The 27,756-nt window shown below is 44.6% G+C and overlaps 2 protein-coding genes across 8 annotated transcripts in view; one reads left to right on the top strand and one right to left on the bottom strand.

Annotated features, from left to right (window-relative positions):
* Positions 1-1,178, bottom strand: part of OXSR1 (oxidative stress responsive kinase 1) — a 96,202-nt gene extending 95,024 nt beyond the window's left edge. The window contains exon 1 of the mRNA XM_024756423.1: positions 803-1,178. Within this exon, the coding sequence (XP_024612191.1) occupies positions 803-872 (70 nt within the window). The 5' untranslated portion in view covers positions 873-1,178. The remainder of the gene's footprint in view (positions 1-802) is intronic.
* A 110-nt stretch (positions 1,179-1,288) lies between these two features.
* Positions 1,289-27,152, top strand: LOC112407375 (putative UPF0607 protein FLJ37424). Of its 7 annotated transcripts, none has more exons than XM_024756681.1 (5): positions 1,289-1,568; positions 2,970-3,019; positions 24,744-24,826; positions 25,387-25,984; positions 26,180-27,152. In XM_024756681.1, the coding sequence occupies exons 1-5, from the start codon at positions 1,450-1,452 to the stop codon at positions 26,194-26,196; spliced, it is 867 nt and encodes a 288-aa protein (XP_024612449.1). In that variant the 5' UTR covers positions 1,289-1,449; the 3' UTR covers positions 26,197-27,152. The 7 variants fall into 7 exon arrangements, with proteins under 7 accessions (XP_024612449.1, XP_024612434.1, XP_024612412.1 ...); XM_024756666.1 differs by having other exon boundaries at positions 26,213-27,149; XM_024756644.1 differs by having other exon boundaries at positions 25,387-27,151.
* The last annotated feature ends 604 nt before the right edge of the window (positions 27,153-27,756 follow it).

Raw genomic sequence — 27,756 nt, 5'->3', positions numbered from 1 at the left:
CCTCAGCAGCCTTTGCATTTCCTCATCCCTCAGTCGGGAAAAAATTTCCCTAGGCTCTTAAGACTCTCTCATCCTTCAGTGCTCAACTTACATGTAAACGCCTCAGAAAAAGCATCTTCCTTGAAATTGCCCCAACTAGGTCTCCACGTTATCCTCTATCAGAACATCTTGTTTATTCCCTTCCTAGCACTTGCCAAAACCTGTAATTCTTTTTATTTACCTACTTATTTACTGTCTACCTCCCTGACTAGAAAGTCAATTCCAAGCAGTCATAAGTTGTGTCTACATCGCTCAGTGCGGTACCTGCAGCTTCATCTGGAAAGAATCCCCAGCTCTACCGCAGCAACGCCTGGCACTTCGTGCGGGTTCTCGCACGGATGCGGGAGTGAACAAAAGCACCCTAACCCACCAACCCCCGAATAGGTGGCCGTGCCCCAAACTGCAATACCCCATTTCTCGCACCGCCTCGTAGAGGCCTGTCCCATACCTTCACTTTTCTTTCTCTCTCAGACACATCTGTCGCTCAGGTTCAAACATCTGTCACTACACAAATCTCTGGTGAGCCTCTCAAACCCCACCCCACCGCGCCGCACAGGCGCGCCACTCAAAATCCCCTCCATGCCTTGCACGCGCTGCACAAACCTGGAGCCTCACCCACGCTCCCTACCAACCCCCGGGCCACTCGAGCGCCCACGAATATCTGGGAGCCCTGCGCCCTCCGAGCTCCCGCGGGTCTCCTCGTTCCCGCGTGTCACCCGCCATCCAGCGCGGCACCTCCCCCCTCCGCGGCGCCAGCTCTCACCTATCACCTCCTGCAGCTCGTAATCGTCCCTGTTGATGGACCAAGGAAGGGCGCTGGAGTCCTCGGACATGACGGCGGCACGTCACTCAGCCCTCCCTCAAACTCGCTGACCTCCCTCTTCTCCTCGCCGCGCCTCTCCCCACCCCCAACCGCTGCCGCCGCGCCCCCACCAACCGCCTCTGGAACAGCCACGGGTCGACGGCGCCTGGCGCCGGGTGGCCGCGCGGCAGAGCAGCGGGGGGCTCGAAGCACCCGCGGACCTCGCCTCCTGCTCCTCCGCGGCCGGCACTCCCCTGCCCGGCCCAGGTCCCGGCCTCGGCCTCCGTGGCAGCAGCTACAGGAGCTTCGCCTCGGCCCAGCCCCTCTGTCCCGCCCTCCACCCCAGCCCCACGCACGGGCCAAACTTTCCCTTCTCCCTCCACCTGCCGACACGCAGCGCGCTGACGTCACCGCGCCGGGCACGCCCCGCCTCGGCCCCGCCTCCAGCCGCCATTTCAAGTGTGGCTGGATGAGCAGTGAGCAAGTAAGAAGCCCGAGGAGGAGGAAGTTGACAATGGAAGGGAAGAAATGCTTTGAAAGGAGTTCAACAAGGGCATCGGAAAGCCAGAGAAAAGCCTAAAGTAGCAGAAGCGGTAGCCACACTGAGCATGGCAACCAAACGGCGGCTTAGTGGAGGGGGCGGAGCCACTTTTGGCGGCGGGGGCACGTTGCCGTCTCCGCTGTCGCATTCATTGGCTTATTTGAGAAGGAATCAGAAAGGCAATAGGTGAGTGTGGACGTCAGTCGTAAGTTAGTCCCGCCAGCAGGCGCTCTGAGCGCCGTTCTCTGACAGGGCTCCCGTTCTTCAGGGTGGCGGTTATGCCTCTTGCTTTGCACAGTTCTCCCAAGAGACGTCGCGGTGTAACCGTCACACCCTCGAGACGTGCAAACGGCTCCGCAGGGTGTGGAGAAACCCGAGGGAGCAGCTGGGTGGGGTAGCTTTGGAGTGTGGACAACTGCCAAGTGGGATAAAAGGCCTTGGGCCACGAGACAGGGGAACCGGAAGCTCGCCCCGTGACGACACTTTCTCTAGGCGGAAGTTCTATCTGCAGCGCCGGTCGCGGCCTTCTCAGTAACCTTAATGGTTAGGGTGTTCTGTCCATACTCAACTTTGGGTCTGGAGCTTAAATGAGCACCTGTCTTGGGGCCTCGGAAGGTTGGAGTTTTTCCCCAGAGGCGGCTGGGGCCATTAAACAAGTGAGGCTTGGCCCAGGAGATCTGAGGTCGTTTCAGAGGCCTTGACTTTTGTGTGACCTCATTGAACTTGAGTTTTCACAGGTTGACCACTTAGGGCCGTTGGAGAAATTAACGAGGTGAAATTGAACATACTTGGTAAAATGGAATAAAGAGTACTGACGTGGATTGGGCTAGGTGTGAAGCTCTTCTCAGTTGGATGTCTTTTAGACCAGTAGTAGTCCTTATGAAAGAGACCTTCACCCAGGCCATGCCAGGCACTGGAAGCCCTGTGCAGGAAATCCACTGACTACAAAACGAAAGCAGTGGGACTTCCCTGCTGGCGTGGTGGTTAAGAATCTTCCTACCAATGCAGGGGACATGGGTTCGATCCCTGGTTCGGGAAGATCCCACATGCCGCGGAGCAACTGAGCCCATGCTCCACAACTGATGAGCCTGCGCTCTAGAGCCCGCGAGCCACAGCTCCTGAGCCCGTATGCCACAATTACTGAAGCCCACGCATCTAGAGCCCGTGCTCTGCAACAAGAGAAGCCACCGCAATGAGACGCCCGTGCACTGTAACGAGGAGTAGCCCCTGCTCGCCACAACTGGAGAGAGCCCGTGCACAGCAACAAAGACCCAACACAGCCAAAAATAAATAAAATAAATTTATGAAAAAACAAAAGCAGTCAACTAGGAGCTGCAGCAATGAAGCTGTTAACGCGTTTCCACCTGCTTGGTGGGATTTGAGAATGTTTCATGGAGGAGGAGACCCTGCATAGTTAACATGTTATCAACAGGTGGAAATTGAGAGGCTAGACTATTCCAGTCACAGCAAAGGTGCCAGAGTTCCCAAGTTTGGAAGCATAGCACAGGCCTTGCTATAGAGATTGGTTTCAGCTGTTAACTACTGACACCTTCTTTACTGCCACGTGTTGCCTTTTTCTTTTTGCAGGGAGAAGAGGGATGGGGATCAAATCTATCGGAGAGGAGCTAATGCTGATGGTAAGGATTAGAGATGTCAAGGTTTGTACCAATAGAAAGATCCATAAACCAGAAATTTTTAACCTGGATTTATTGGCCTGTGTGGACCATGAACAACCTTCAGAAAGTTTGTGGGGTTTTTACTCCTTTGAAATTGTGTGCAGAATAGTATGTACTTCAGGGAGAAATCTGGCCACCTTCCTCCTTTCTCTCTTATTCTTCCCCAGTGAAAAGGAGCTACTGACCTAATAATGAAAATTCACGATGTTAATTGACCCACATTCTTGGTGGTCAGGGCCACTATACATTCGTTGATGGGTTCTTTTCTACTTCCTCCAATGCACAAAGCTTGATGGTTTAGTTGAGCCAGAACCTGCTCTGCAGATCTGGTCATTTTATTTCCCCTGTCTCCTGGGCTTTCTCCATGTGGCTGATGGTCATGAAGTTCCCATGTTTTTAATGAGCAAGGAATTGGTGGCTGTTTGAGACCAGAAGCCGAAACCTCAATTTCTTTCTCAGCTTATGGAGTATCTTCCATGTGATAGCACTGTCATAAACACTGGGTGTACAGTGGTAAACAAAGTAACTTAGTTCCTGTTTTCATGGAGCTATAGTCTAATAGAGGAAGAGTAAACAACTCAGCAAATACATAGATGAGGAATTACGTTACAAAGCATCAAGCAGGAAAAGGCGAGTATACTGTGACAGACAGTAGTTAGGGAGTTTGGAGAAAACCTCTATGAGAAAACTGCGAGGGAGCCAGCCATGCAAAGTGTGTTCTAAACAGGTTACAACGGGGTTTTAGGCACTTTTGAAACTATTGAAGTAATAATTTCATTCCTCTTAGGCCGCTGGTCCTTGTATATGGCTCCCTCAGTAATCTTTTGGGGGATGGGGGGAAAAGGGGGTTAAGGTGATTCTGAACCCTTGCCCTAATACCAAAATTTAACCAAATCTTACCTAGGTTTCTTGAAAGTATGACATACTTTCCTGAAGAGTGGGACCTTGTTTTTCCTCACATTTTCAAAGGAGTCCTTGTCTTCTCTTGGGTTCCTCCCAAAGTCAGACTCAGAAAAGGTTTGGATGCAAATAGTTTATTTAGGAGGTGACCTCAAAAGGCATTCTGAAGGAGTGGTGAGTTGAGACAGGAAAGGAAGGAAAGTCATTCAAGGGTATATTAATGAGGGGAGACTGTGTAGCTATTTGAGAAACTGGAACGCACCTTGGAATTGCCCCACCAGCAGGCAAGGAAGCTGAGGTATTTGCCCACCAACTCCTTTTCCTCTTTATTGTTAATGCTCCTGCACTTCCGCCCAGCTCAGTGCTGGGAAAAGCATGCTCCTAAAGTCAGAGAATGCACTCAAGCAAGAGACACAGACAGTCCCCCTCACGTACTAAACATCAGAGAAGGCCCAAAGGATATGTACGGGTATAGACAGCATCTACTACAGTGTGTAAACCCAGAAGTTGAGAATCATTGTCTGGGCTGAAAAGCTGGGAGGGAAAGTATATTCATGCTTCCTCTTCTTTCTCTGTTGCCTTTAAGCAACTTACCTGCATTGTGTTTTGCTTTTAGCACCTGCAGGGTAGAGGAAAAAGGACTGATTTCAAGACTAATGATGTGTTGAAGTGATAATTACAGCTTTAATTCAAGGTTTATAGGCTCCATTAAAGAAAGAGAGTTGAAGTCTATAAATTAATATGTACCTTTTGTGAGAAACCTGAATATAAAGAAAAGCACAAGTTTATGTCTTTGTCCTAAGCTGATTTTCTCAGCAGTTCCACATCAGCGCCAGGACCAACTGTAAACTGCTTGAATCTGTCTCCCCCCCCCCCCCACCCCCTTCTCTCCAGTATCACATGTCATATGTAGTATAAAGTCATCTCTTGTGAGAAGGGATAACACCCATTCCTCACATAGGTGTGCTTCCCGCCTATGTGCCTAGAATGGTCCCTGTACAGGCACGTATTCAGGCATGGTGTTGATTAAAAATCGATGGAATTTGCGAGTAGAGAAGACATGCACAAGCTAGGAGTCTGGAGCCTGGGGAGAAGCTGACATCTTGGCAAACCCAGGGAATGAATGTCCAAGGTGACAGGGGCTCAGAGCCTGTAAGAAACAGGTAGATGAGAGGTTATTGTAGGAAAAGAAAAATCAGTCCATGCAGAATGTAGAGTCTCAGCATCAAGCTGCGTTCTGGGCCAGAGAGTAGCTTCAGGTTCTCTCAGGCTGGCACCATGCCAACGTGATGATCTCAAGTTGAATTGAGCAAAAAATGGGAAATACCTGACTGAGGTGGAGCAGGTGCCTAGGTGCCTGCTACTTTTCAAACGCTGTCTCTTAAAGGTTTAATATGTCTAGAAACCTCCTTCATTAGGATGTTTATTGTAACATTATTGTAATAGGGGAAAACTGGAAACAACCTTGGATAAAGGTGTCCATTGATAGAGGATTGGTAATTGCTTGTATATATTATGTAGAACATCTTAGGATAAATAAGAAATTTGTGTGTTAATGCTAGCTGAAGTAACAACCCAAAACTAAACTAAACTGGCTGGTTTAACCCAAAAGCTTATTTCTCACACACATATAGTCCAATACATATGTCCTTGGTCCCTTTCCTCCAAGCAGAGAATTCGATTTTGGCTCCTTCCATCTTGTGGCACCACCATCTTCTAGGATCTCCTTAGAGTCTTCTGCTGGACCCTCTGCATTCAGCCAGCTGGTTAGCTGAGAGGGAGAACACTACAAAAGCTGGCCAACACTGGAAGTTGTGTTTGTTACTTCTTCCCAGGTGGTGTTGGTCAGAACTGAAGTCAAGGAAACTGGGACATGGCTTCTTCTGTGTCCAGCAAGAAGAAACGGGATTAGTCAACATCTAGGTGATCTCTGCCACAATTGGTAAATTCGGTTGCGGCCAGGCCAGAGCTACTGACTTATTGAGGAAGAGGAGTAGGAAGGATATACTCTTTTGTACATTTTGGACTTTATAAATCCAAATATTACCTGTTCAAAAAAAATTAATTTAAGAAGGGGAGACCGGTGAAATTCTGGTTCATCCATGCTGTGAAATATTACATAGCAGTTAGAATGAAGTATACATACTGGAATGGAATGATCTGTAATTAAGGTAAACAAGCAAGTTATAGATAAATTTCTGCATTGACTTAGTTTGGACTACTATAACAAATTACCATAGACTGGGTTGCTTAAAACAAATATTTTTTCTCAGAGTCTGGGGCCTGGGAAGTCAAAGATCAGGATGCTGGCAGATCTGATGTCTAGTGAAGGCCTGCTTCCTGATTTAAAGACAGCCATCTCCTGATTGTATTCTTATATGGCAGAGAGCAGGAGCAAGCTCTCATGTCTCTGCTTATAAAGGCACTAATCCCATTCTTGAGGGTGCCACCCTCATGACCTATTTACTTCCCAAAGGCCCCACCTCCTAATATTATCACATTGATGGCTAGGATTTCAACATATGAATTTGGGAGAGACACAAACATTCAACTTATAACATATATGTATATAAATATATGGAATAAGGTCTGGGAGCTGGGTGGAGGTGCAATACACATTTGCTTTTTGTGTATTGTTTGAACTATAAGGAGAAAATATTCCAATATTTTGTAACACTAACAATGTAAATTCTCTAAAGAAATTCATTAAGATGAATTTCACAAAAATATTTTGGAGGCCCATAAACCCCAGCTTCATTAATAAAGATAATGTAAATTAAAACTAAAATGAGATTCCATTTCACTCTCACCAGATAGGCAAAATTTTAAAGCCAGAAAATACTAAGATGAAGAGCAACAGAAACTCTCATCCTCTGCTAGTTGGAATGTCAATTGCTGTGACCTCTTTGGAAAAAGCAGGTTGTTATTATGTAGTAAAATAGAACCTGTGCTTCCCCTATAGCCCAGCAATTCCACTCCTAAGTATATATATGTTAATAACCTCTTGTACATGTGTTCCAAGTAATATACACAAGAACATCTATATCAGCATGTTTTGTAATAGCTAAATAAATAAAGGAAAGCACCCAAATAGAATGTAAAGATAATTATACAGTGGATACTTTATGTGGAAAGGTACTTATGCAGCTACATAAAATAACTTGACTAAATCTCAGAACAATGATGATAGCAACAAAGTAACAGAAGAATACTTACAAGTGTGACTGTAAGTGTACATGACTTCCCTCAGGGTTGGAACAATCTCACAAAAAGCATTCCAAGTAGGGAGGAGGGGAGGACTGACCATCAGCTGAACCTGGCAGAGCCAGTAAGACTTGGATGGGTGGAGCAGAAGAAAAGTGGCATTCCTGGAAGGAGGAAAGGCCTGAACAAAGGCAGGCACAGTGAAACCAGGTTGAACAGAGTGTTGGACATTCTCTCACAAAAAGGGAACTCACAAAAAGGTCAGAAGTAGGCACAATTGAATAAGAAGGGCAAGGAAACAGCAATCAGTTTGGTGATTAACTCTAGGGGAAAGGAAAGGGATGCAACCAGGATAGGGCACACAGAAGACTTCCAAGATTCAGGTAGTGTGCTATTTCTTTTTTTTAATAAATTTATTTTTGGCTGCCTTGGGTCTTTGTTGCTGCACATGGGCTTTCTCTAGTTGCAGTGAGCAGGCTTCTCATTGTGGTGGCTTCTCATTGCAGAGCACGGGCTCTAGGAGCACGGGCTGCAGTAGTTGTGGTATGTGGGCTTCAGTAGTTGTGGCTCGTGGGCTCTAGAGTGCAGGCTCAGTAGTTGTGGCACACGGGGCTTAGTTGCTCAGCGTCATGTGGGAACTTCCGAGACCAAGGCTCGAACCCATGTCAGAATTGACAGGCGGATTCTTAACCACTGTGCCACCAGGGAAGTCCGAGTGTGCTATTTCTTAACCTGGTGATGAGTACACAAGTGCTCAACTATTCCTATATGTTTATGTGTTTTTTTAAGGTATATTTCATAATTTTAAGTTTGGTTTCTCATGGCTCGGGCAGTAATAATATTTATGGTACCCCGCAGTCTGCCCATCCCTTCTTTCAAGCTGAGGGAACGTCCAACACTCTTCAACCTGGTTTCATTTTGTCTGCCGTTTTTCAGGCCTTTCCTCCTTCCAGGAATGCCACTTTTCTTGTGCTCCACCCATCCAAGTCTTACTGGCTCTGCCAGGTTCAGCTGGTGATCAGCCCTCCCCTCCTCCCTACTTGGAATGCTTTTTGTGAGATTGTTCCAGCCCTGAGGGAAGTCGTGTATACATACTACCTCACCCAGACCATTTCCGGGCACTTAACCTGTGCTGCCAGCTAACCATAGTCTTCTCTTTTTGTGAGTATTCTGTATTTCAAATTGGGTTGTGGATCACCCATGAGGAGTGGCAGATATCCTATCAGTCAGTAGGAAGTAAAGGACTTTCTTGGAGTTTCAGGTTTGGTGGTGTTGGTTATTTGCCCACCTTAAGCCGTGCCAGCATGATGACAGTCTAGAAATGTATAAAGAGCTGCATTTCTCTCCTTTTTAGGAAAATTTGCAGGAATGTATATACCATTCAATTCTCAGCCTTAGGCAGGAGTATCAGAATCTCCGAGGCACAGCAGTAGTTTATAAAAACATTCAAAAATGCAGGTATCTCTCACTAACTAAACTCAGGAACTGAATACTCACGTTTATCTTCTGATAACTTGGTGTACCTCACTCTCTGAACTCAGGAACTGGATAGATTCAGACAGCATGGAATTTAATGCCTAGGTTCATTAAATTAATATAAATTCAGATAAAAAGCCCAATTAAAAAAAAAAAGCCCAATAAAATCTTCATAGCAACAATTAGATTTAACTGTGCTAAGGGATATAAATAAGTACCTCATGCAGTCAGTAAAATAGCCTTGTGAGGTTTTTATGCCAGTTTTACAGCTGAGGAAACAAACTCAGAAAGGTTAAGAAACTTTCCTCCAGAAGTTCCTGGAAATGCTTAGCACAGCACCTGGCTTGTAAGCGCTCGGTAACTGATAGCTGTTACTTATTAGTTGGTGGGACTAGAGTAAGAAAGCATTAGGGAGGTGGAGGTTGAGCAACAGTGTGTCTGACTCAAGTCCGCTTGCTCAGGAAAAACCGGTTTTAGCCGCCATCTGCATGATGTCATTCACACCATACCACTGCTGCATTGTTGCTGCCCATAGCACTGCCTAATTTCTTTCTTTCTTTCTTTCTCTTTTTTTTTTTTGGCTGCATTGGGTCTTTGTTGCTGTGCACAGGCTTTCTCTAGTTGCAGCGAGCAGGGGCTATTCTTCATTGTGGTGCGTGGGCTTCTCATTGCGGTGGCTTATCTTGGTGCGGAGCACGGGCTCTAGGCTGGCGGACTTCAGTCGTTGTGGCATGCAGGCTCAGGAGTTGTGGCTCACAGGCTCTAGAGCACAGGTTCAATAGTTGTGGTGCATGGGCTTAGTGTTGCTCCACAGCATGTGGGATCTTCCCAGACCAGGGATTGAACCCATGTTCCCTGATTAGCAGGTGGATTCTTAACCACTGTGCCTCCAGGGAAGTCCCAGCACTGCCTAATTTCTTATTGCAGTGTCTGGGGAAGGAAATGAAGACTTTCTCTTTGATTCTCAGTGGATTGTAAAGCCTTGTTTGTCTTTAGCACCCAACCTGAATGAGTGAATTTGGGGTTCAGGTGTACCAAAATTAGACATGCCCCTGCCTGACTGGACATTGAGTTGGAAGTATCAGGACATCGAGAAATGTGGACAAAAGTGCCCTATCAGTTGCAGTGCGCCTACATTTATGAACTCTTCTCCAGGTGCATAGCTGTGAGCAGTCTGCCTAAAGATGGGATTGTCTTCCATCATCCAAAGAGACCTGGGCCCTGGAACTGATGTTACTTCCCTGGTGAATGGCAGTGGACCGTGACAGAGGGAGGGCTCTCCATGACCGTAGAGCAGAGTCTTGGGCTCCGTCCACCCCATCCAGCACGCAGAAGGTGTTATCCTACTGTTATCAGATTCTTCTGCTTCAGTCTTGTGGGGGGCGGGTAACTTGTTCTCACTTAGTTTTAACTCACCCAAATCCTAGAGAGAAAATAATTAATTTTAAAGATTTGGTAGCTTTGTGGTAACTATTATAGAATAGTCGGTGCTGTATTGGGTCTTCTTATGCACTTGACAAGCCTTGGGACACAGACTGAAAGCAGGAAAACAAAGAGGAACTAACTCCATATTGCATAAGCACCAAGGTTGTCATCAGAAAGTAAAGCTGTTGCGTCTGGAAAAAACCTTTCTTAATATGGAGTTGGGTAATTTCACCTGTTAACGTATGTACACATGGTGTGTATAGTGTGTTATTAACACTTCACCTGGCAGGGAGACCCAGGAAGGAAACAAATTTGGAGTGCCAAGGACCCCTTGGAAGGTCCTGGTGAAGCATGTAAGTATGCATTGGCACCTACAAACATGGCATACTTCGATATTAAGTAACCAGGCTGTAGAAAATGTATGGCGAGGAGATGAGTGTGCCCACAAACTGCCTGGGGAAAGGAATGGATCTTAGGACTACAACCCGTCGATGTAGAAAGGGTAGAGAAGGAATTTGCACGGTGAAAATTTAGAGAAGTGGGCAGACCCAAGGGCAGCAGAGTAGAACCTACAACTGGGATGCTGGTACAAAGCACCCCAGTGAAGGGTCTTAGTTTTTCAACAGAGATAAAATTCGAGGGATGGATTATTAATACAGTTGTCCTTGGAAGGGCCCCAATTCACAGTTATCCTGCAGCCCTTTTATCAAAACCCTTGCCTTACTCACTCAGATCATGATGTTCCTCGCATACTGTAGAGCTGAAACCTCATCTAACCATAATGTCCAGACCACGAGGGGAAAAAAGTAAGAGGAAATAAAAGTAGCACTACCTGCAGGTGTGTAAACAGGAAAAACAGAAGAGGGAAAGCAAGCAGTGCAGGCATGCTCCAGGGTCCTTTTTTCCCCCTATTCATTCTCCCCAACCCATCCAAATCTTGACTAGGGGAAACTGTAGAAGCATCCAAGACAGATAGGGAAATATGAAGAACTCAGAACATCAGAGGCTTGTGGGCTGCTTCCCACGTATGGCTTGGGGCAGACTGCAGGCTGGCTTGCATCATGTCCAATATGCTGTAGGAACAATAATGTAGGAATGATGGAGGGCAGAGTCTAGGCCAGTGAACACCAGGATACCATACCCAGTTCCTCACAGCCTATATACTTGGTCTGCAGGAGGTCAAAAGCTTCACTGTGTCCTATCAAAGCATGCGGAAGTGCTGTAGAGGCTTGTGTAGAGAGTTGAAATGAAAAGGCCTGCAGAGGTGGGCTTTATGGCAGAAGGCAAATGGTTGGGACCATGGACTTCAGCTCTGAGGGCTGGCATCACACTCCAGAGGCCAGATGAGGCCCACTGCATCTCAGCAGGTAATTATAGGAACTCAGGAATCATGCCAGGTATTTCATGGCAGAACTAGAAGACAGTATAAGGACCTGCTCACAATGATCCATGGCAACCCTTTCCTTCTACCGTGAGGTCATATTTGAGCCTCTCCCTTCCCACACCCCCAGACCTTCTTGACAAGGTGAGGGGGGGAGGGAAAGAGACCTGGGAAGCAGCATTAAGAGAGACCAGGTTACTCTGAAAGACACTGTGTGAACCAGATAATTTAATATTTGCCGGCAAGCTCGAATCTCCCTTTCCTGCCCAGCAGGTTGGGGGCTTATAGGAAAGATTAGATTACAGAAAACAAGCTACATTGTCTTTGCACCTCTGAGTTATAGGGTGAGTTAGTGTGCATCCCTGCTCTAACCTTTTTTGTGCTTTATAGGGCAAGCATATGAAGTGTCCAGTTAAAGCCAGCCCTTTGGCTGCCACCCTCACAGCTAGTGGGGGCAGGAAATGAGAGCCTTTGTACAGAAGCAGATCATGGGCCCAGTGTTCACCTGCAAAGTGGGCAGGACCCACAGCAGACCAAGGAGGAGACCATCAGCGGACATGGTGGGACTGTGGTTGGATGAGCACTGCAGGGGGCTTGCAACAAACCTGTTTTGTCACTTAGGGCCTCTTGGTTGCCAGTGACAGAAAACCCAAACTACATTAAGAATGCTAGCATTCCTCTGTAACAATAGCCAAAATAGAAATTTATTTTTCTCGTACATAAAAGTCTGAGTGTAAGCAGTTTGGGGCTGATAGTTCAACCCAATAATCAAGGTCCCGGGCCCTTCCCATGCTGTGTCTACCATCCTCAACATTGAGCTTTTAGCTCCCACCACTGCACTGCTGCACCCACATTCCTGCAGCGTGAAGTGGGTAGGGAAAGTAGAGGACACACCATTTTGTTAAGGTCATGAATTAAAAGTTGCATATAGGGACTTCCCTGGTGGTCCAGTGGGTAAGACTCCATGCTCGCAATGTAGGGGGCCTGGATTCAATCCCTGGGAACTAGATCCCACACGCATACCGCAACTAAGAAGTCCGCATGCCACAACTAAAGATCCCACATGCTGCAACTAAGACCCAGCACAGCCAAAGTAAATAAAAAATAAATATTAAAATTAAAAAGTTGCATAAATCTCTTTTTTAAAAATTTATTTTATTGAAGTATAGTTGATTTTCTTTTTTTTTTTTTTTGGCCACACCATGCATCATGTGGGATTTTAGTTTGCTGACCAGGGATCGAACCTGTGCCCCCTGCATTGAGAGAGCAATCTTAACCTCTGGACCACCAGGGAAGTCCCTATAGTTGATTTTCAATGTTGTGTTAGTTTCTGGTGTATGGCAAAGTGATTCAGTTATATATATATATATATACACATACACACACATATTCTTTTCCATTATGGTTTATTACAAGATATTGAATATAGTTCCCTGTGCTATACAGTAGGTCCTTGTTGTTTATTCATTCTATATATAGTAGTTTGCATCTGCTAACCCCAAACTCCCAACCACAAGTCTGTTCTCTGTATCTGTGAGTCTGTTTCGTAGATAAGTTCATTTGTGTCATATTTTAGATTCCACATATAAGTGATGTCATATGATATTTGTCTTTCTCTTTCTGACTTACTTCACTTACTATGATCTGTTGGTCCATCCATGTTGCTGCAAATGGCATTATTTCATTCTTTTTTATGGCTGAGTAGTATTCTATTGTCTATGTGTACCACATCTTGTTTATCCATTCCTCTGTCAGTGTACATTTAGGTTGGTTCCATGTCTTGGCTATTGTGAATAGTGCTGCTATGAACATTGGAGTACTTGTGTCTTTTTGAATTATTGTTTTGTCCAGGCATATATCACTTTCTCTTACATCCTGTTGCCTGTAGCTTAATCACCTGGCCAGACCTAAGGTCTCATTTAGCTGTTGCCACAAAAATGCTGTGTAACAACCACAAAATATCAGTGGTAGACAACAGTAAGCATCTATTTCTTGTTCACATGTCTTCAGATCAGCCGATGTTTGGCTGGTCTATGTTGGACTCAGCTGGTCTTGGCTCCAGGCTGCAGCTTGGGTTCAAATCTGTTCCATGTATCTCTCATCCTTTTGCTAACAGCAAGCTGCCCAGGGCCTGTGCTTCTCATGGTGATGAGTTTCATGGTAATGGCAGCATACATAGGCCTTTGCAAGTCATGTATATGGATTAGGAGCTATGTAAAGAAGGTGGCCTTAGAGCAAGGTTGTGACCTTGCACAGATCTGAGCCCTTTCACTTTTACACTTACCTATCCAGGGTCAGAATGGCAAAATGAAGGCCTTAGCCCACCCAACTGCAGAAGCACATTTAAAGCCTTTGCTTGGATCATGTCTGTAACATCCCATTGGCCAACACAAGTTATACCCAAGCCTAATGTCAGTGGGGTAGGAAGTATACCCCTCCCATGAAGGGAGGAGAGGAGGGATGGAACAAATGTCTTACAAACAATAGTCTACCAACCTTAACTACACAGAATTCTGGGAAAGCATGGTGGCCATATGCACAATTAAAACTCTAGAGTTCTGTTCCTAAAGAAATAAAGAGAAGCTAGATTCTGGGGACAGTCTCTGCCACAACGTGTATCAGTCAGGAGTCAGTTTCCACTTCCAATTTAATGAAACCATGGTTGTATTCCCCTACGGAAGCATCCTTCCTTTTGGCGCTAGGACTTTCAAACCCACTGAGCTCAAGGTTGCAGAGATGGGAAGTACAAAAATTCCTCTGTGTTTCTTGTGGTGTAAAAGTGAGGAGGGTTACCATATTCTTTACCCCTTGTTTCCCAAAGCTCTGCATTTTGGTTATGGGGGAGATGGCACTGTATACTGGCTGCTGACTTATGGCTTTTAAACTGAGACTTAACCAGGCCAATCCATTGTTCTACCTAACTGGGCCTTTCTGGATGGTAGGGCATGTGGTGAGACCAGGAATTCTGAGTGTGGTGCCACTGTCACACTTTATTTGCCATAGAATGTGTCCCTAAGATAGGAGCAGTGCCATGTGAGATATCACGGCAGTGGATAAGGTATTTTGCAGGTCCATAAACTAGTGGTAGTGGCAGAAATCCTGCAGGCAGGGGAGGCAAATCCACACCCATGATACGTGTCTATTCCTACAAATAACCTTTCCCCAACATGTTGAAAGGTGTCCAAGAACCAGGTGTCTGGCTGGTCCCCCTGGAAATGGTGCCATTTATGAGTTTAATACAGCTTCTGAATAAACATTTTGGGCATTCAACAGCAGTGCTTAGGGAAATGCCTAGCAGTAATGCCTATGTTACAGAAGAAGAACAGTTACTAATCAATGACCTCAGCTTTCAGACTTCCCTGGTGGTGCAGTGGTCAAGAGTCTGTCTGCCAATTGCAGGGGACATGGGTTCGAGCCCTGGTCCCGGAAGATCCCACATGCCACAGAGCAACTAAGCCCATGTGCCTAGAGCCCGTGCTCTGCAACAAGAGAAGCCACCACAATGAGAAGCCAGTGCCCTGCAACGAAGAGTAGACCCCGCTCGCCGCAACTAGAGAAAGCCCGCACGCAGCAACGAAGACCCAATGCAGCCAAAAAATAAAATAAATTAATTAATTAATTGAAGAAAAGAATGACCTCAGCTTTCATCTTAAGAAATAGAAAAAAAAAAAAAGTAATTTGAACTCAAACAGCAGAAAGGAAATAATAAAGACCAGAGTGGAAATCAGTAAAATAGTAAACAAAAAACCGTAGAGAAAATCAGTGAAACCAAAAATTGATTCTATGAGAAAAATCTATATAATTTTTAAACCTCTAGTCAGGCTGATAAAGAAAAAAGGAGAGGGCTCCCCTGGTGGTGCAGTGGTTAAGAATCTGCCTGCCAATGCAGGGGACACGGGTTCGAGCCCTAGTGCAGGAAGATCCCATATGCCGCGGAGCAACTAAGCCCGTGTGCCACAATTACTGAGCCTGCACTCTAAAGCCCGTGAGCCACAACTACTGAGGCCCACATGCCACAACTACTGAAGCCCACCGCAATGAGAAGCCTGTGTACCGCAGCAAAGAGTAGCCCTGGCTAGCTGCAACTAAAGAAAGCCCGTGTGCAGAAACAAAGACCCACCGCAGCCAAAAATAAATACATAAATTAATTTTTAAGAAAAAAGGAGAGAAGACACAAATAGCAATAAGAGGAATAAGAGGTGATATCACTACAGTTTTTGCAGATACTGAAAGGGTAATATGTGAACAACTTAAATATTGTGAACAACTTAATGCCAGTAAACTTAACAACTTAGATACATTTATTGAAATACATAAACTGTCAAAGCTCATTTAAGAAGTAGAAAAAAAAGTAGATAATCAGCATAGAGTTATATCTATTAAAATTTTGAATTTGTAGTTAAAATCTATCCCACAAAGAAAATGGTGGCAGTAGCCAGATTAGCTTGGTGAGGACAAGTCTTGTTGAGCCCGTACACAGTCTTTTACCCTGTCACCATGGCCACTTTGTAAAGGGTCTATTGACCAAGCACTAGAGAATCTAAGGAAGAGGCCACCTGATGTCCACAGGTTGGGTCCTGTTGTCCTCCCGATTATTGAGTCTCATCTACAACAGATGCCCTTGAACGATTTACACTCTGTGTGTTGCAAGAAGTCAATCTTTCCCCTAGACCTCCTTGTCACCAATCTTCTAATCTTGTTCTTTCTAAATTCCTGACCAGCTGACTGTCCTATTAGTGAGTCAGGTTAGCTCTGTACCGTAGTTAGATCTGCAGCAGAGTACTGCCCACTGGAGAATATCCCTTCATTGCTGGCTTTTGGAGCCACTCCAGAGTCAGCTGTGATGCAGCAGTTACCCACTTCTTGCTGGTTGCAGCACGTGTGTAGATTCATGTGTTTTTTTCCTCCACTAACATATGTGTTCCCCTTGAGGGCATAGGTAGAATATTGAAGGAGATATAATCAGGCAGTGGCATTGGATACAAGAGGAGTCCAGTAGATCACTGTGCCTTTGGACCTGTCCAGTATATACCATTACCATTTCACAATGGCAGGCTGATATGCCTCTCCAATTTTATGGTTCAGTGAACCAGGTGGTACCCAGTTCATGATAAGTACTTTGAGTTGATTGAATCTCCCCATGTCTTGCCTTCCACCTGTGCTTTATCCTATACCACCACCAGTGATAATTTGCTTATTTGTGATGACACTGCAAACTGTGGATGGCCAAGGTCCCATTTCTCCCCACCAAGGAGATTATCTGTGCATTCCTCATATACACGAGCAACTCAATTCTGGAATCCCATTTTAAGGCCTCTCCTGATACCAGTTATGGTACCAGTCAGGTCCCAAAGGGAAATATAAAGGGCACACTCAAAGTAGATAATTTGAGGAGAGTTTAATAAAGGAGCTGTTTGCAAAGGCATGGACTGGGCATAGGGAAACCAGAAGGAATGTGCAGTAGTCCAGTTTTGGCAAGGGGAGGAGATGTGGAGGAGAAAACAGATAATATCTATCTAGAACACAATCCAAACTAGTTTAAACAAACGGAATATTCTGGCTCACATATCTGAAAAGTCAAGCTGTAAGTCTTAAAGCAGGGGCTCAAATGAGGTCATCATTATCTGGTTTTTCTTGCATTCACAGGCTTCATATACAGGCAGGATCTCCTATCATGCTCCAAAAAGGCTTCAGAACTTACAGCCTTTTTCATTCAAGCACAGTAGGATCTATCAAAGGATTCACTGGTTCTCGTTGACTCTGGTTAGATCACTTGGCATGCCTGAACCAGTCGTGGTGCTCAGCATCAAGGAGAGGTGTTGCTTGGTGTAGATCTGTGTCTGCAGCTCGGGCTGAGGAAAATCATGGCGTGGAGCCTGGATGAGGAGGAGCAGTATTGATGCTGGGTAGCAAAAATACCACGTACCCTGTGTCTCTCCTCCAAGATATATGGGGCAGAGCTTTTCTATCTTTTGTACCTATGAATCACCTGGGGATCCCATTAAAGTGCAGAATTTGATGAATTAGGCCTGCAGTGGGGCCTGAGATTCCTTATTTCTAACAGATGATGTTGATGCTCCCAGTCCAGGGACCACATTTTGAGTAGCAAGATTCTATGGCTGCATAGTCGAATGTGGTAGCCACTGGTCCCATGTGGCTGTTGAGCACTGGAAATGTGGTTAGTCTAAATTGAGATGTGCTGTAAGTGTAAAGTACACCCTGCATTTTGAAGACTTAATATGAAAAAAACTAAAATGTCATCAATAGTTTTTATATAGATTACGTGTTAAAATGATATTTTAGATATATTGGGTTAAATAAATATTAAAATTAATGTCACCTGTTTCTTTTTTAACATGGCTACTAGAAAATGTAAAAATACATACGTGGGGACTTCCCTGGTGGCACAGTGGTGAGAGTCCGCCTGCCGATGCAGGGGATGCGAGTTCGTGCCCCGGTCCGGGAAGATCCCACATGCCGCGGAGCGGCTGGGCCCGTGAGCCATGGCCGCTGAGCCTGCGCGTCCGGAGCCTGTGCTCCGCAACGGAAGAGGCCACAACAGTGGGAGGCCCGCGTACCACACACCAAAAAACATACGTGGCTCACATAGTTCTGTTGGATAATACTGCGTTATCCAACTCTTGAAGGAAGTAACTCTTGAAGTAGATAAAGCTGGTGTTCTTAAACCATGTTCACTTATGATACTCAATCAGAAGAGCGAATAAAGCAGAGAGACCTCATGAGAATTAACCTCATGGGTCCTTGGACTTGGTGCACCCTCAGGACCTCATGACCTCGGGTTAGGTAATTGCAGGTTGAATTGATGCATAAATGCTTAGGACAGGGGATAATGCTTGAGGGCATTATGGTAAGTGAAATAAGTCAGACAGAGAAAGACAAATAATGTATGATCTCATTTATATGTGGAATCTAAATAAACAAAAAACCAAACTCATAGAAAAAGAGATCAGATTGTGGTTACCAGAGGCGAATGTTGTGGGGAGGGGGAATTGAAGTAAGGTGGTTAAAATGTACAAACTTCCAGTTATAAGATAAACAGGTATTGGAGATGTAACATGCAACCTGATGACTATAGTTAACAATGGTGTGTGATATACAGAAAAGTTGGTGAGAGTGTATCCTAAGAGTTCTCATCACAAGGAAAAAATCTCTTTTTTTTAAAATCTTTTTTATTTATTTTTGGCTGCATTGGGTCTTCGTTGCTGCTCGTGGGCTTTCTCTAGTTGTGGTGAGGGGGGGGCTACTCTTCGTTTCGGTGCGTGGGCTTCTCACTGCGGTGCCTTCTCTTGTTGCAGAGCATGGACTCTAGGCACGCAGGCTTCAGTAGTTGAGGCACGCCAGCTCAGTAGTTGTGGCTTGCGGGCTCTAGAGCGCAGGCTCAGTAGTTGTGGCTCACAGGCTTAGTTGCTCCACCCGCATGTGGGATCTTCCCGGACCAGGGATCGAACCCGTGTCCCTTGCATTGGTAGGCAGATTCTTAACCACTGTGCCACCAGGGAAGTCCCATTTCTCTCTCTTTTAACCTATATGAGATGATGGATGTTAACTAAACGTGGTAATCATTTCACAATATATGTAGGTCAGGTTGTACACCTTGAACTTACATAGTGCTATATATCAGTTATATCTCAATAAAACTGGGGTAAAAACAAGATGGAAAATTAAGTTTTAGTCATTGCATAAGCACCCAGGGGCTTTTGTTTTTACTTCTTCTTTTTTTTTAATTTTTATTTTTTGGTACGCAGGCCTCTCACAGTTGTGGCCTCTCCCGCTGCAGAGCATAGGCTCTGGACGCGCAGGCTCAGCGGCCATGGCTCACGGGCCCAGCTGCTCCGCGGCATGTGGGATCTTCCCGCACTGGGGCACGAACCCGTGTCCCCTGCATCAGCAGGCGGACTCTCAACCACTGCGCCACCAGGGAAGCCCTTTACTTCCTTTTCATGTTAAATTTTTTAAAAAACTTTTTATCTTGAGATAATTATAGATTCACAAAAAGTTGCAAGAATAGTACAGAGAAGTTTCTGAACCTTTCACACAATTTCCCCCAATGGATACATCTTATGTAACTATAGTACAGTATCAAAACCAGGAACTTGACATTGGTACAATGTACAGTTCTTTGCCAGTTTATTACATGCAGGTCCTGTGTAACCACCACTACAATCAAGATACAGAACTACTACCACACCTTAAAGAGCTCCCTCAGCTACCTCTTTATAGAACATCCATCCCCTTTCTCCACCAACCATCCCTGACAACCACTAATTTATTCTCCATCTCATCCATTTCGAGTAGAATTTCATTTTGATTTATTTCTAGTTTTTGGAGAGTGTCTCTTTGTGCAGATATTTAGGTATGACATTGTGTATACATAACTTATCTCAGTTCTACTTGTGTTGACATTACCAGTTTCAGTGAGGGGTAGAAACCTTCTCTTTAAGTCCCTTTACTCTCCCCTGTTTATAACTGTCTTAAATATTTTCTCTATATAAATTGAGAACTGCATCAGACGATGCATGAGTACTCAGGACAGGGGATGATGGACTGGACCTGGTAGGCTTTGATCTTTTTAGGAAAGAGGAAATAGAAGGGACCACAGGGTCCCTCCTCCCAGCCAGCAGTCATTTCATTTCTCCCTTTTGTTTGTGCAGTTGCTTGAAGTAGAAATTACCACAGTGCTCATCAACTTTTCTAATCTATCCTCCATACAACCACTAACCTTTTGCTTAAACCTTCAGGTATAATTTAGAAAACTCAAGAGAAGGAAAACATATTATTAAATTATTTTCACTCTTTTGTTCTTCCTTCTTGATATTCCAAGATTGCTTTTCCAATCATTTATTTTTTGCTTCAGAAACTTCTACTAGCTATTTTTTAAGGGGTGGGGGTTGCTGTTGACAAATTCTCTCAGTTTTTCTTCGTCTGAGAATGTCTTGATTTCCTCTTCATTCCCCATTTTCTCTGCATATAGGATTTTTAGTTGACAGTTCTTTTCTTTCAGCACTTGGAAAATGTTGTGCCACTTCCTTCTGACTTCCATGGTTTCTGATGAGAAACTTGACTTCATTCAAAATTGTTTTTCCATTATAGGGAAGTTGTCATTTCTCGCTGGCTACTTTCAAGATTTTTCTTTGCCTTTAGTTTTCAGAAGTTTGACTATGATGAATATTGACATGGATTTCTTTGGGTTATCCTGTTTGGGATTTTATCAGCTTCTTGAATCTATAGGTTTATGTCTTTGCCATATTTGGAAAATTTTTAGCCATATTTATTTGAATCTTTTTTAAGCTCCACCTTCTTCCTCCTCTACTTTTGAGACTCCAGTGACATAAATATTAGATCTTTTCTTATAGTCCCACAAATTCCTGAGACTCTGTTAATTTTTTTTCAGTCTATTCTCTCTCTATTGTTCAGATTGGGTGATTTCTATTATTCTTTCTTCAAGTTCATTTTACTATAGGACTCATCTAGTGACATTTTTCAGTGGGTTTTTTTTCAGTTTTAAAATTTCAGTTTAGTTCTTCTTCATCAGTTTTGTTTCTTTGCTGAGACTCTTCATTTGTTTGCAGTATGTCTGTAATTGCTCATTGAAGCATTTTTATACTGGCTGCTTTAAAATCCTTGTCAGATAATTTCAACATCACTGTCATTTTGGTGTTAGCATCTAATGGTTATCTTTCCTTGCTCAAGTTGAGATTTTCCTGGTTCTCAGTATAAAGAGTGATTTTCAGTCTTGGACATTTTGAGTGTTATGTTATGAGACTCTGGATCCTATTTAAATCTTCTGTTTTAGCAGGCTTTCACTGATGCTGTCAGATAGAGGTCAAAGTTCAGGTTCCCCACTCAGCCGTTGTTGACATCCTGGGAAGGGGGTGTAGAGTGGGTGCCTAATTACTGCTGGGCCAGGGTGGGAGTTCAGGCTGCCCACTGATCCTCTGCTGAGACTACCCTGGCTGGGAGGGGAGGGATGCCTTGTTTTTGCCACACTCGTGGCTTCTACTGACAGGATGGAGGAGCACATTGCTTCTGGCAATGGCGACAGCCCTGACTCTCCACTAAGCCTTCTGACAGCACCCTGCAAGTAGGAGTAGAAGCCTGGGGTCCCCGTTTATCTTGACTGGCAGAGTATAGGGAATATTACAATTTTTTTTCTGTGGTTTGACTGGAGTAGAGTAGACTGGAGTAGTCTAAAAGTTTTCTTTCTTGTTACTCTGCCCCTTCCTAGTCCTTTGGCTAGAAAGAGCAGGATTTCTTTTTTTTTATCTGTGCCCATTTGTTTCTGGGTTGCTAGCTTCTCCAGTACTCAGTCTGAGATATCTGAGGCAAAAAGAAAACCATCGGAATCATTGCCATGTCTTTCTATGGGTCCCAAGGCTGCTAGTCAGACTATCAGACTATCTCCCTTCTAATTTGTGCTCTGATGTTGGGTATATATATATATATATATATATATATTTATATATTTATATATTATATGTATATATATTTATATATATATGTATATATGTATGGCCCAGGGGTGTTTTTTTAGCTGTACTTAACAGAGGGACTGAGGAGACGTGTTTATTCCATATTGTCCTGGAACCTCAAGTCCCCAGGGACTTTTAGACCATTTCTTCTGCCTCACCTGGTGAACAGCAGCCAGTGAGGACAGAGTTCACCTGAATTGCTGGTGAGCTCCCTCCTCACCCACCTCCCTACCAGCCCAGTGGCCCTGCCTGTTTTTCTGTGATTCTGAGTTTGCCTTCTGGAATTTGAAATCATTCCAGCCTGTTTTGAGCAGGCATTTTCCAGTTTTCTACCACTTGCTAGTTCCCAGCCCCACCACTCAGAATTCTCCATCAACCAGAGGCCCATGGAGGCTGCTCCTGCACTGTTGCAGACCAGAACTCTATTCGTATCTCTCAGGCTGGAGCACGGTCCCCTTTGCTACAGAGCGAGGCTTGCAATGCAGCTGCCGAGGAGCCATGGCGCTTCCCCGTTTTTCCAGGGTCAGTGGTCTGGTCCTTCTGACTCAAATGCCACGCAGTTTGTGAGAGTCCCTTTTAAGTTTAAGTTAAAGGAAAATATTTTGAGTTGAAGAAAATATTTTTGGAATACTTTTATTAAGACTCAAAATTAATGAATGATTTAAAAAAATACCAGTGATCCAAGGTGAGATTTTCAGATGTCTGGGAATATATTATCAAAATTTTCTTCCACTTCCCCATGAGATAGGAAACAATTATTTTCGTTTCAGTCATTCCTAATGAATGATTTTAAGATACCTACCTTAGGGAGATGCAGCAAGAGAGACATTTGTCCAAGTGGAGTTAACAACAATGCTTGCACTTTTGAACTTAAAATATTTTTTTATATTTTGAAAAATTTTAGATACACAAGAACAGAGAGAAGAAATGTACCTTCAATTTAATAACTAATATATGGTCATATTTGCTCCATATAGTCTTTGTTATTTTTTTCTCTCTTAATTATTTAAAGGAAATTCCAGACATCATTCATTTCATACCATGTACTTCAGAATTAGTTTCTAACAAATTGAACATTTTCTTTATGTAACCACAATGCTATTGTCACATCTAAAAAAATAGTGATAATTCTTTCACGTCATCTAATACCCAAATTTCCACAATTGTCTCAAGAATGTCTTTTTTTTTAGTGGTAAAATACACGTAACATAAAATTTACCATAGTAACCAGTTTTTATGTATACAGTTCAGTATACTGTGATTTTTTCTTTTGTTTTTTGGGGGGAAGAAAAGTTCATTTAATGAGCTCCAGGGAACACTCAGTCTGCTGCCATACTAACTCATGAATTACAATGGATTGTTGGTAAGCAAGACAAGAAAACAGGGAACAAACAAAACAAACAAAATCAAGACATTGTTCCTTACTGAACTCTTCTCAAATTAGATCAAGGAGTTATGGTTAAATGCCACAGCTGTAAATCATTTCTGCTCCTGGAGAGGTTAGAAAGGGCTTATATTTACCCTTTTTTTTTCAGACAGAATTTAGGTCTGAGCAAAACCTTTTGTGTCTTCCAACCTCAAAGTTTATTGGGGATGGAAGTCCAAATTTGCTGTCACATGCCATAAAAAGAATCTCATGAGCAGAGGGTCAAACTAATTTTGGAATATATGAATTATGCCCAGTGTTACTTTAAATAGAATTTTTTTCTGAGATATACATTTTAAAGTAATAACTAGAATTATGACTTATAACATTATACCAGAACATATAAGATTTTTAGAAATTTCATGTAATGTCTGAAACATTTATGTTAACATATTTCCATACAAATAATCCAAAGAAAGTTTAGTATTAGTTGTTTTGCTTGTTTGTTTGTTGTTTTATACTGCAGGTTCCTACTAGTCATCAGTTTTGTACACATCAGTGTACACATGTCAATCCCAATCACCCAATTCAGCACACCACCATCCCCACCCCACCGAAAATAGATGTTAAACTAAAATATATAAATTTTTGACTGATCTATATGACTCTGGGTTCTGAAACTTCTACATGTCACATGCGTGATACATAACACACAGTGTCAGCCCCAGGAGAGCAAAAACACTCCAATGAAGCAAGCCAAAGAAACAAGTTTCAAACAAGGTAAAGTGATGTGTAGACCAGGATTTTTCAATTCTTTCCTGTCATGCTGAAGCTTCCCACTCCTGAATAACAACACATGTTTCCCTTGCCCTAGACACCCAAGAGCATGTCTCTTTTGGGCATAAGAATCTCTAGAGTTACATATGTGTAGTAAAGAGTGGGCCTAGGGCTTCCCTGGCGGCGCAGTGGTTGAGAGTCCACCTGCCGATGCAGGGGACATGGGTTCATGCCCCAGTCCGGGAAGATCCCACATGCCGCGGAGCGGCTAGGCCCATGAGCCATGGCCGCTGAGCCTGCGCGTCCGGAGCCTATGCTCCGCAACGGGAAAAAGAGTGGACCCAGCTGGCATACTCACAATGACCAAATTGTGTTGATCATACTTTAAACCAATACATCGCTCCACGATGAAGTTGCAATAAATGATATATTTGCTTTCTAGACATGAATGAGATGCCTTACTGGATATACTCCAGGAAGGCCAGAGAAACTGGAATAATTTACTGGTGAATTTCTTTCAGGATAGCCCATGATTTATCTAGAATATAATCTTTACATATCTGGATCCTTCAAATTAGACCAAAGGGAAAATCTGGGCTGCAAGCCTCAATTAGAAGTGTGGTATGTATGCTGACAACTGGTGCTCCCTGACCTGTATCTTCTCAGACCAGAACCCAGTGTGGTGGATGACCAATTCATGCGTTGAACAAAAGAAGATCTCCTACAGGGCAGTGTATGTGTCATTACAGGTATGGCACTTAGGGCTAAATACCATAAGGACTACAAGAAAACAAACAAAAGTAACACATGAAGTATATATGATAAGGAGGCACCACAGTCCAGAGCACGAGCTCTGGAATCACACAGGCTTGGTTCGAATCCTAGCTAAGCCACTACCATCTGTATACCCTGAAGAACAGTGGAAAGTTTAAATGTTGTTTTATCAAATTTCGAAAAAGAAGTGAAGATAGAACCTATCTGCCAGGAAGGGACATCGTGGGGTGCAGCATCCAGTCGGGTCAGGCTCTGCATCCCCTGCTCAGAAACCTTCGCCGCCTGGCTCATGGTGATGCTGGCAGCTGAGCAGCCCTGGAGAAGGTGCTTCAGTCTCCAGGCCTCGCAGAGAAGCTGGGGAGGTCCCCGGAGGAGGCTGGCCACACCCTGGCAAGCTCTGGGGGCTTCTGCACTCAGCTCTGAGCAGGCTCTGGCCTCTGGGCCACTTGCGGGGGAAGGGCTGGCCGATACATACACAGGGCTCAAGGTTAGGAAGCCGGTACCATCCAGTCACCTCCCACTTCCTTCCCCAAAGGAGAGGGAGGTGAAGGTCCAAGAAGAGCCCCAAAGAGGCATGGCAAAGATGGAGGATCACACAGAGACCAAAGGAGAGGACGATCAGAAGAGGGGCCACCGTAGCGATCGGGATATACCATTGACATCTAGGCCCCAGGAGACCAGTGGAGTCCTCACTTGCCTCAAGTGCAATCCTGAGCCAGTGGACCTCCTTCCCGAGCACCCAGAAGACAACTTGAGTGAGAACGTCCAGATGTCTCCAGTGAGCTCCTCCTCAGAAAGCCATGTCATCTGCTCAGATGGAGATCCTGGAGATGTCCTGCCTCCTTGGAAGCCTGAGTCCCATGCCATGGTGTTCTCTGCCCCAATCGCATGCTGCTCCCTGCTGCTGGAGAGGCTAAAAAAAGAAGTGCTGGGTGAAGACCACCGGCCCAAATCACCAGGCTCACTGATGTCTGGAAAGGAGCTGCAGCATGAAAAATCTTCAGACATCCCATCAAGAAGCTGCTCTTCCCTGGTATCTACCAGCAGTAGGCCCTGCAAGCAGAAGATTCCCCTGCCGCTTTTTCTGCTGCTGCCGGGACTGAGGTCGCCCCTGCCGCTGACAAGGGATCGAGGTGAATGGCCCCCTTCTCCTAAGCTTCCGTGCTTAGCTGCTGCCAAAAACCCAGGCACCTTTGTTAACATAGTTAAGTCTCTCTCTCTCAGAACTAGCCCATTTAGCTCCAGATTCCTTAGCGCACCCGACGCACTTACACAGCATTTAAGAGCTTTCCACAACTGGAAGGTCATATCTTTATTTCTTATCGCAGGAACACAACTTCTGTAAACTTTATTTCTGTCAGAACCTGTCTCGCCAAGCCATGGCTGGAAGAATCTCTGGATACAGATCAGGGGCAGAGGGTCCTCAGGAGCGGCGTCCAGTCTACCCCGCGGAGGCGGTTGGCGTTGAAGTCCAGCAGGCTCTTCCGCAGGGAGGCGCGCACGGCGGGCAAAGGCACCAAATCCTGCAGTGCGCACAGGTCCTCACAGCGCCAGAAGAAGTCGGCTGCGCTGTCGCGGCGCAGCTTCACCGAGTGATCATGGCCCGAGCGCGGCCTCGGGGACGCTGGCTGCAGTTACGATGCCCACACCCGCCTGGGGGCCACGGCTCGCCTCCCGGCCCCTCGGGCGCCCATCGCCCGGCGGCTGCGGCCCCGCAGCCTGCGCAGGACCGGCGTTGCACCAGAAGACGCAGGGCCACGGGCCCCAGCTAGGCCGGCCCCTCCATGCCGCGCTCCCGCGCAGCCTCCCACCCGCAACGCCGGCCGTTGGCGCCGACCTCATCGGCCTCCGCGGCGCGGGCCAGTATATTGTTTTTTGCGGTTTTGGTCACAATTTTGTACAGCCATCTCCAGAACACTTCATTGTGCAAAACTGAAACTCTGTACCCATTAAACAACTTTTTTCCGAATAATATTTGAAATTGCCTTTTAAAAAAATTGAAGTATAGTTAATTTACAATGTTGTGTTAGTTTCAAGTATAGCGGAGTGATTCAGTTTTATGTGTGAGTGTATGCATATATTCTTTTTCATATTCTTTAAACAACTCTTCATTCTCTCCTTCGCTCAGGCCCTGGAAACCACCATTCTATTTTCTATCTCTAAGAATTTGGCTGTTTTAGATACCTTATGTAGGTGGAATTATATAGCATTTGTCTTTTTGCAACTGGCTTATTTCACTTAGCATAATGTCCTCAATGTTCATCCATATTGTAGCATGTGTCAGAATTTCATTCCTTTTAAGGATGAATACTATTCTATGTATATACCACATTTTGTTTATTCATTCATCTGTCAAGGGATACTTGGGTTGCTTACCCATTTTGGCTATTGTGAATAATGCTGCTATGAATATGGGTGTACAAATATCTCTTTGATATTTGCACCCTGCTTTCAGTTCTTTTGGGTTTCCACACAGAAGTGGAATTGCTGGATCATATGGTATTTCTATTTTTAATTTTTGGGGAAATGGCCATACCACAGCAAATGTACCATTTGGGTTTTTTGCTTTGTTTTGTGTTTTTTGGCCACACAGTGTGGCATGCGGGATCTTAGTTCCCCAACCAGGGATTGAACCGGTGCCCCTACTTTGGAAGCACAGAGTCTTAACCACTGGACCGCCAAGGAAGTCCCAGTTTTCTGGGTTTTTGGTAGTAGCCGTCCTAATGGGTATGAGATGGTGTCTCATTGTGGTTTTGATTTGCATTTCCCTAATGATTAGTGATATTGAGCATCTTTTCATGTACTTTTTAGTCATCTGTATATCTTCTCTGGAGAGATGTCTATTAAAGTCCCTTGCTCTTTTTTTTTTTTTTTTTGAATTTATTTATTTATTTATTTGGCTGCA

Source organism: Neophocaena asiaeorientalis, unplaced genomic scaffold (assembly GCF_003031525.2).
Source record: "Neophocaena asiaeorientalis asiaeorientalis breed wild unplaced genomic scaffold, Neophocaena_asiaeorientalis_V1.1 scaffold265, whole genome shotgun sequence".
In the NCBI taxonomy this organism is placed as follows: Eukaryota; Metazoa; Chordata; class Mammalia; order Artiodactyla; family Phocoenidae; genus Neophocaena; species Neophocaena asiaeorientalis.
This window is presented reverse-complemented; position numbering and strand designations above follow the sequence as displayed.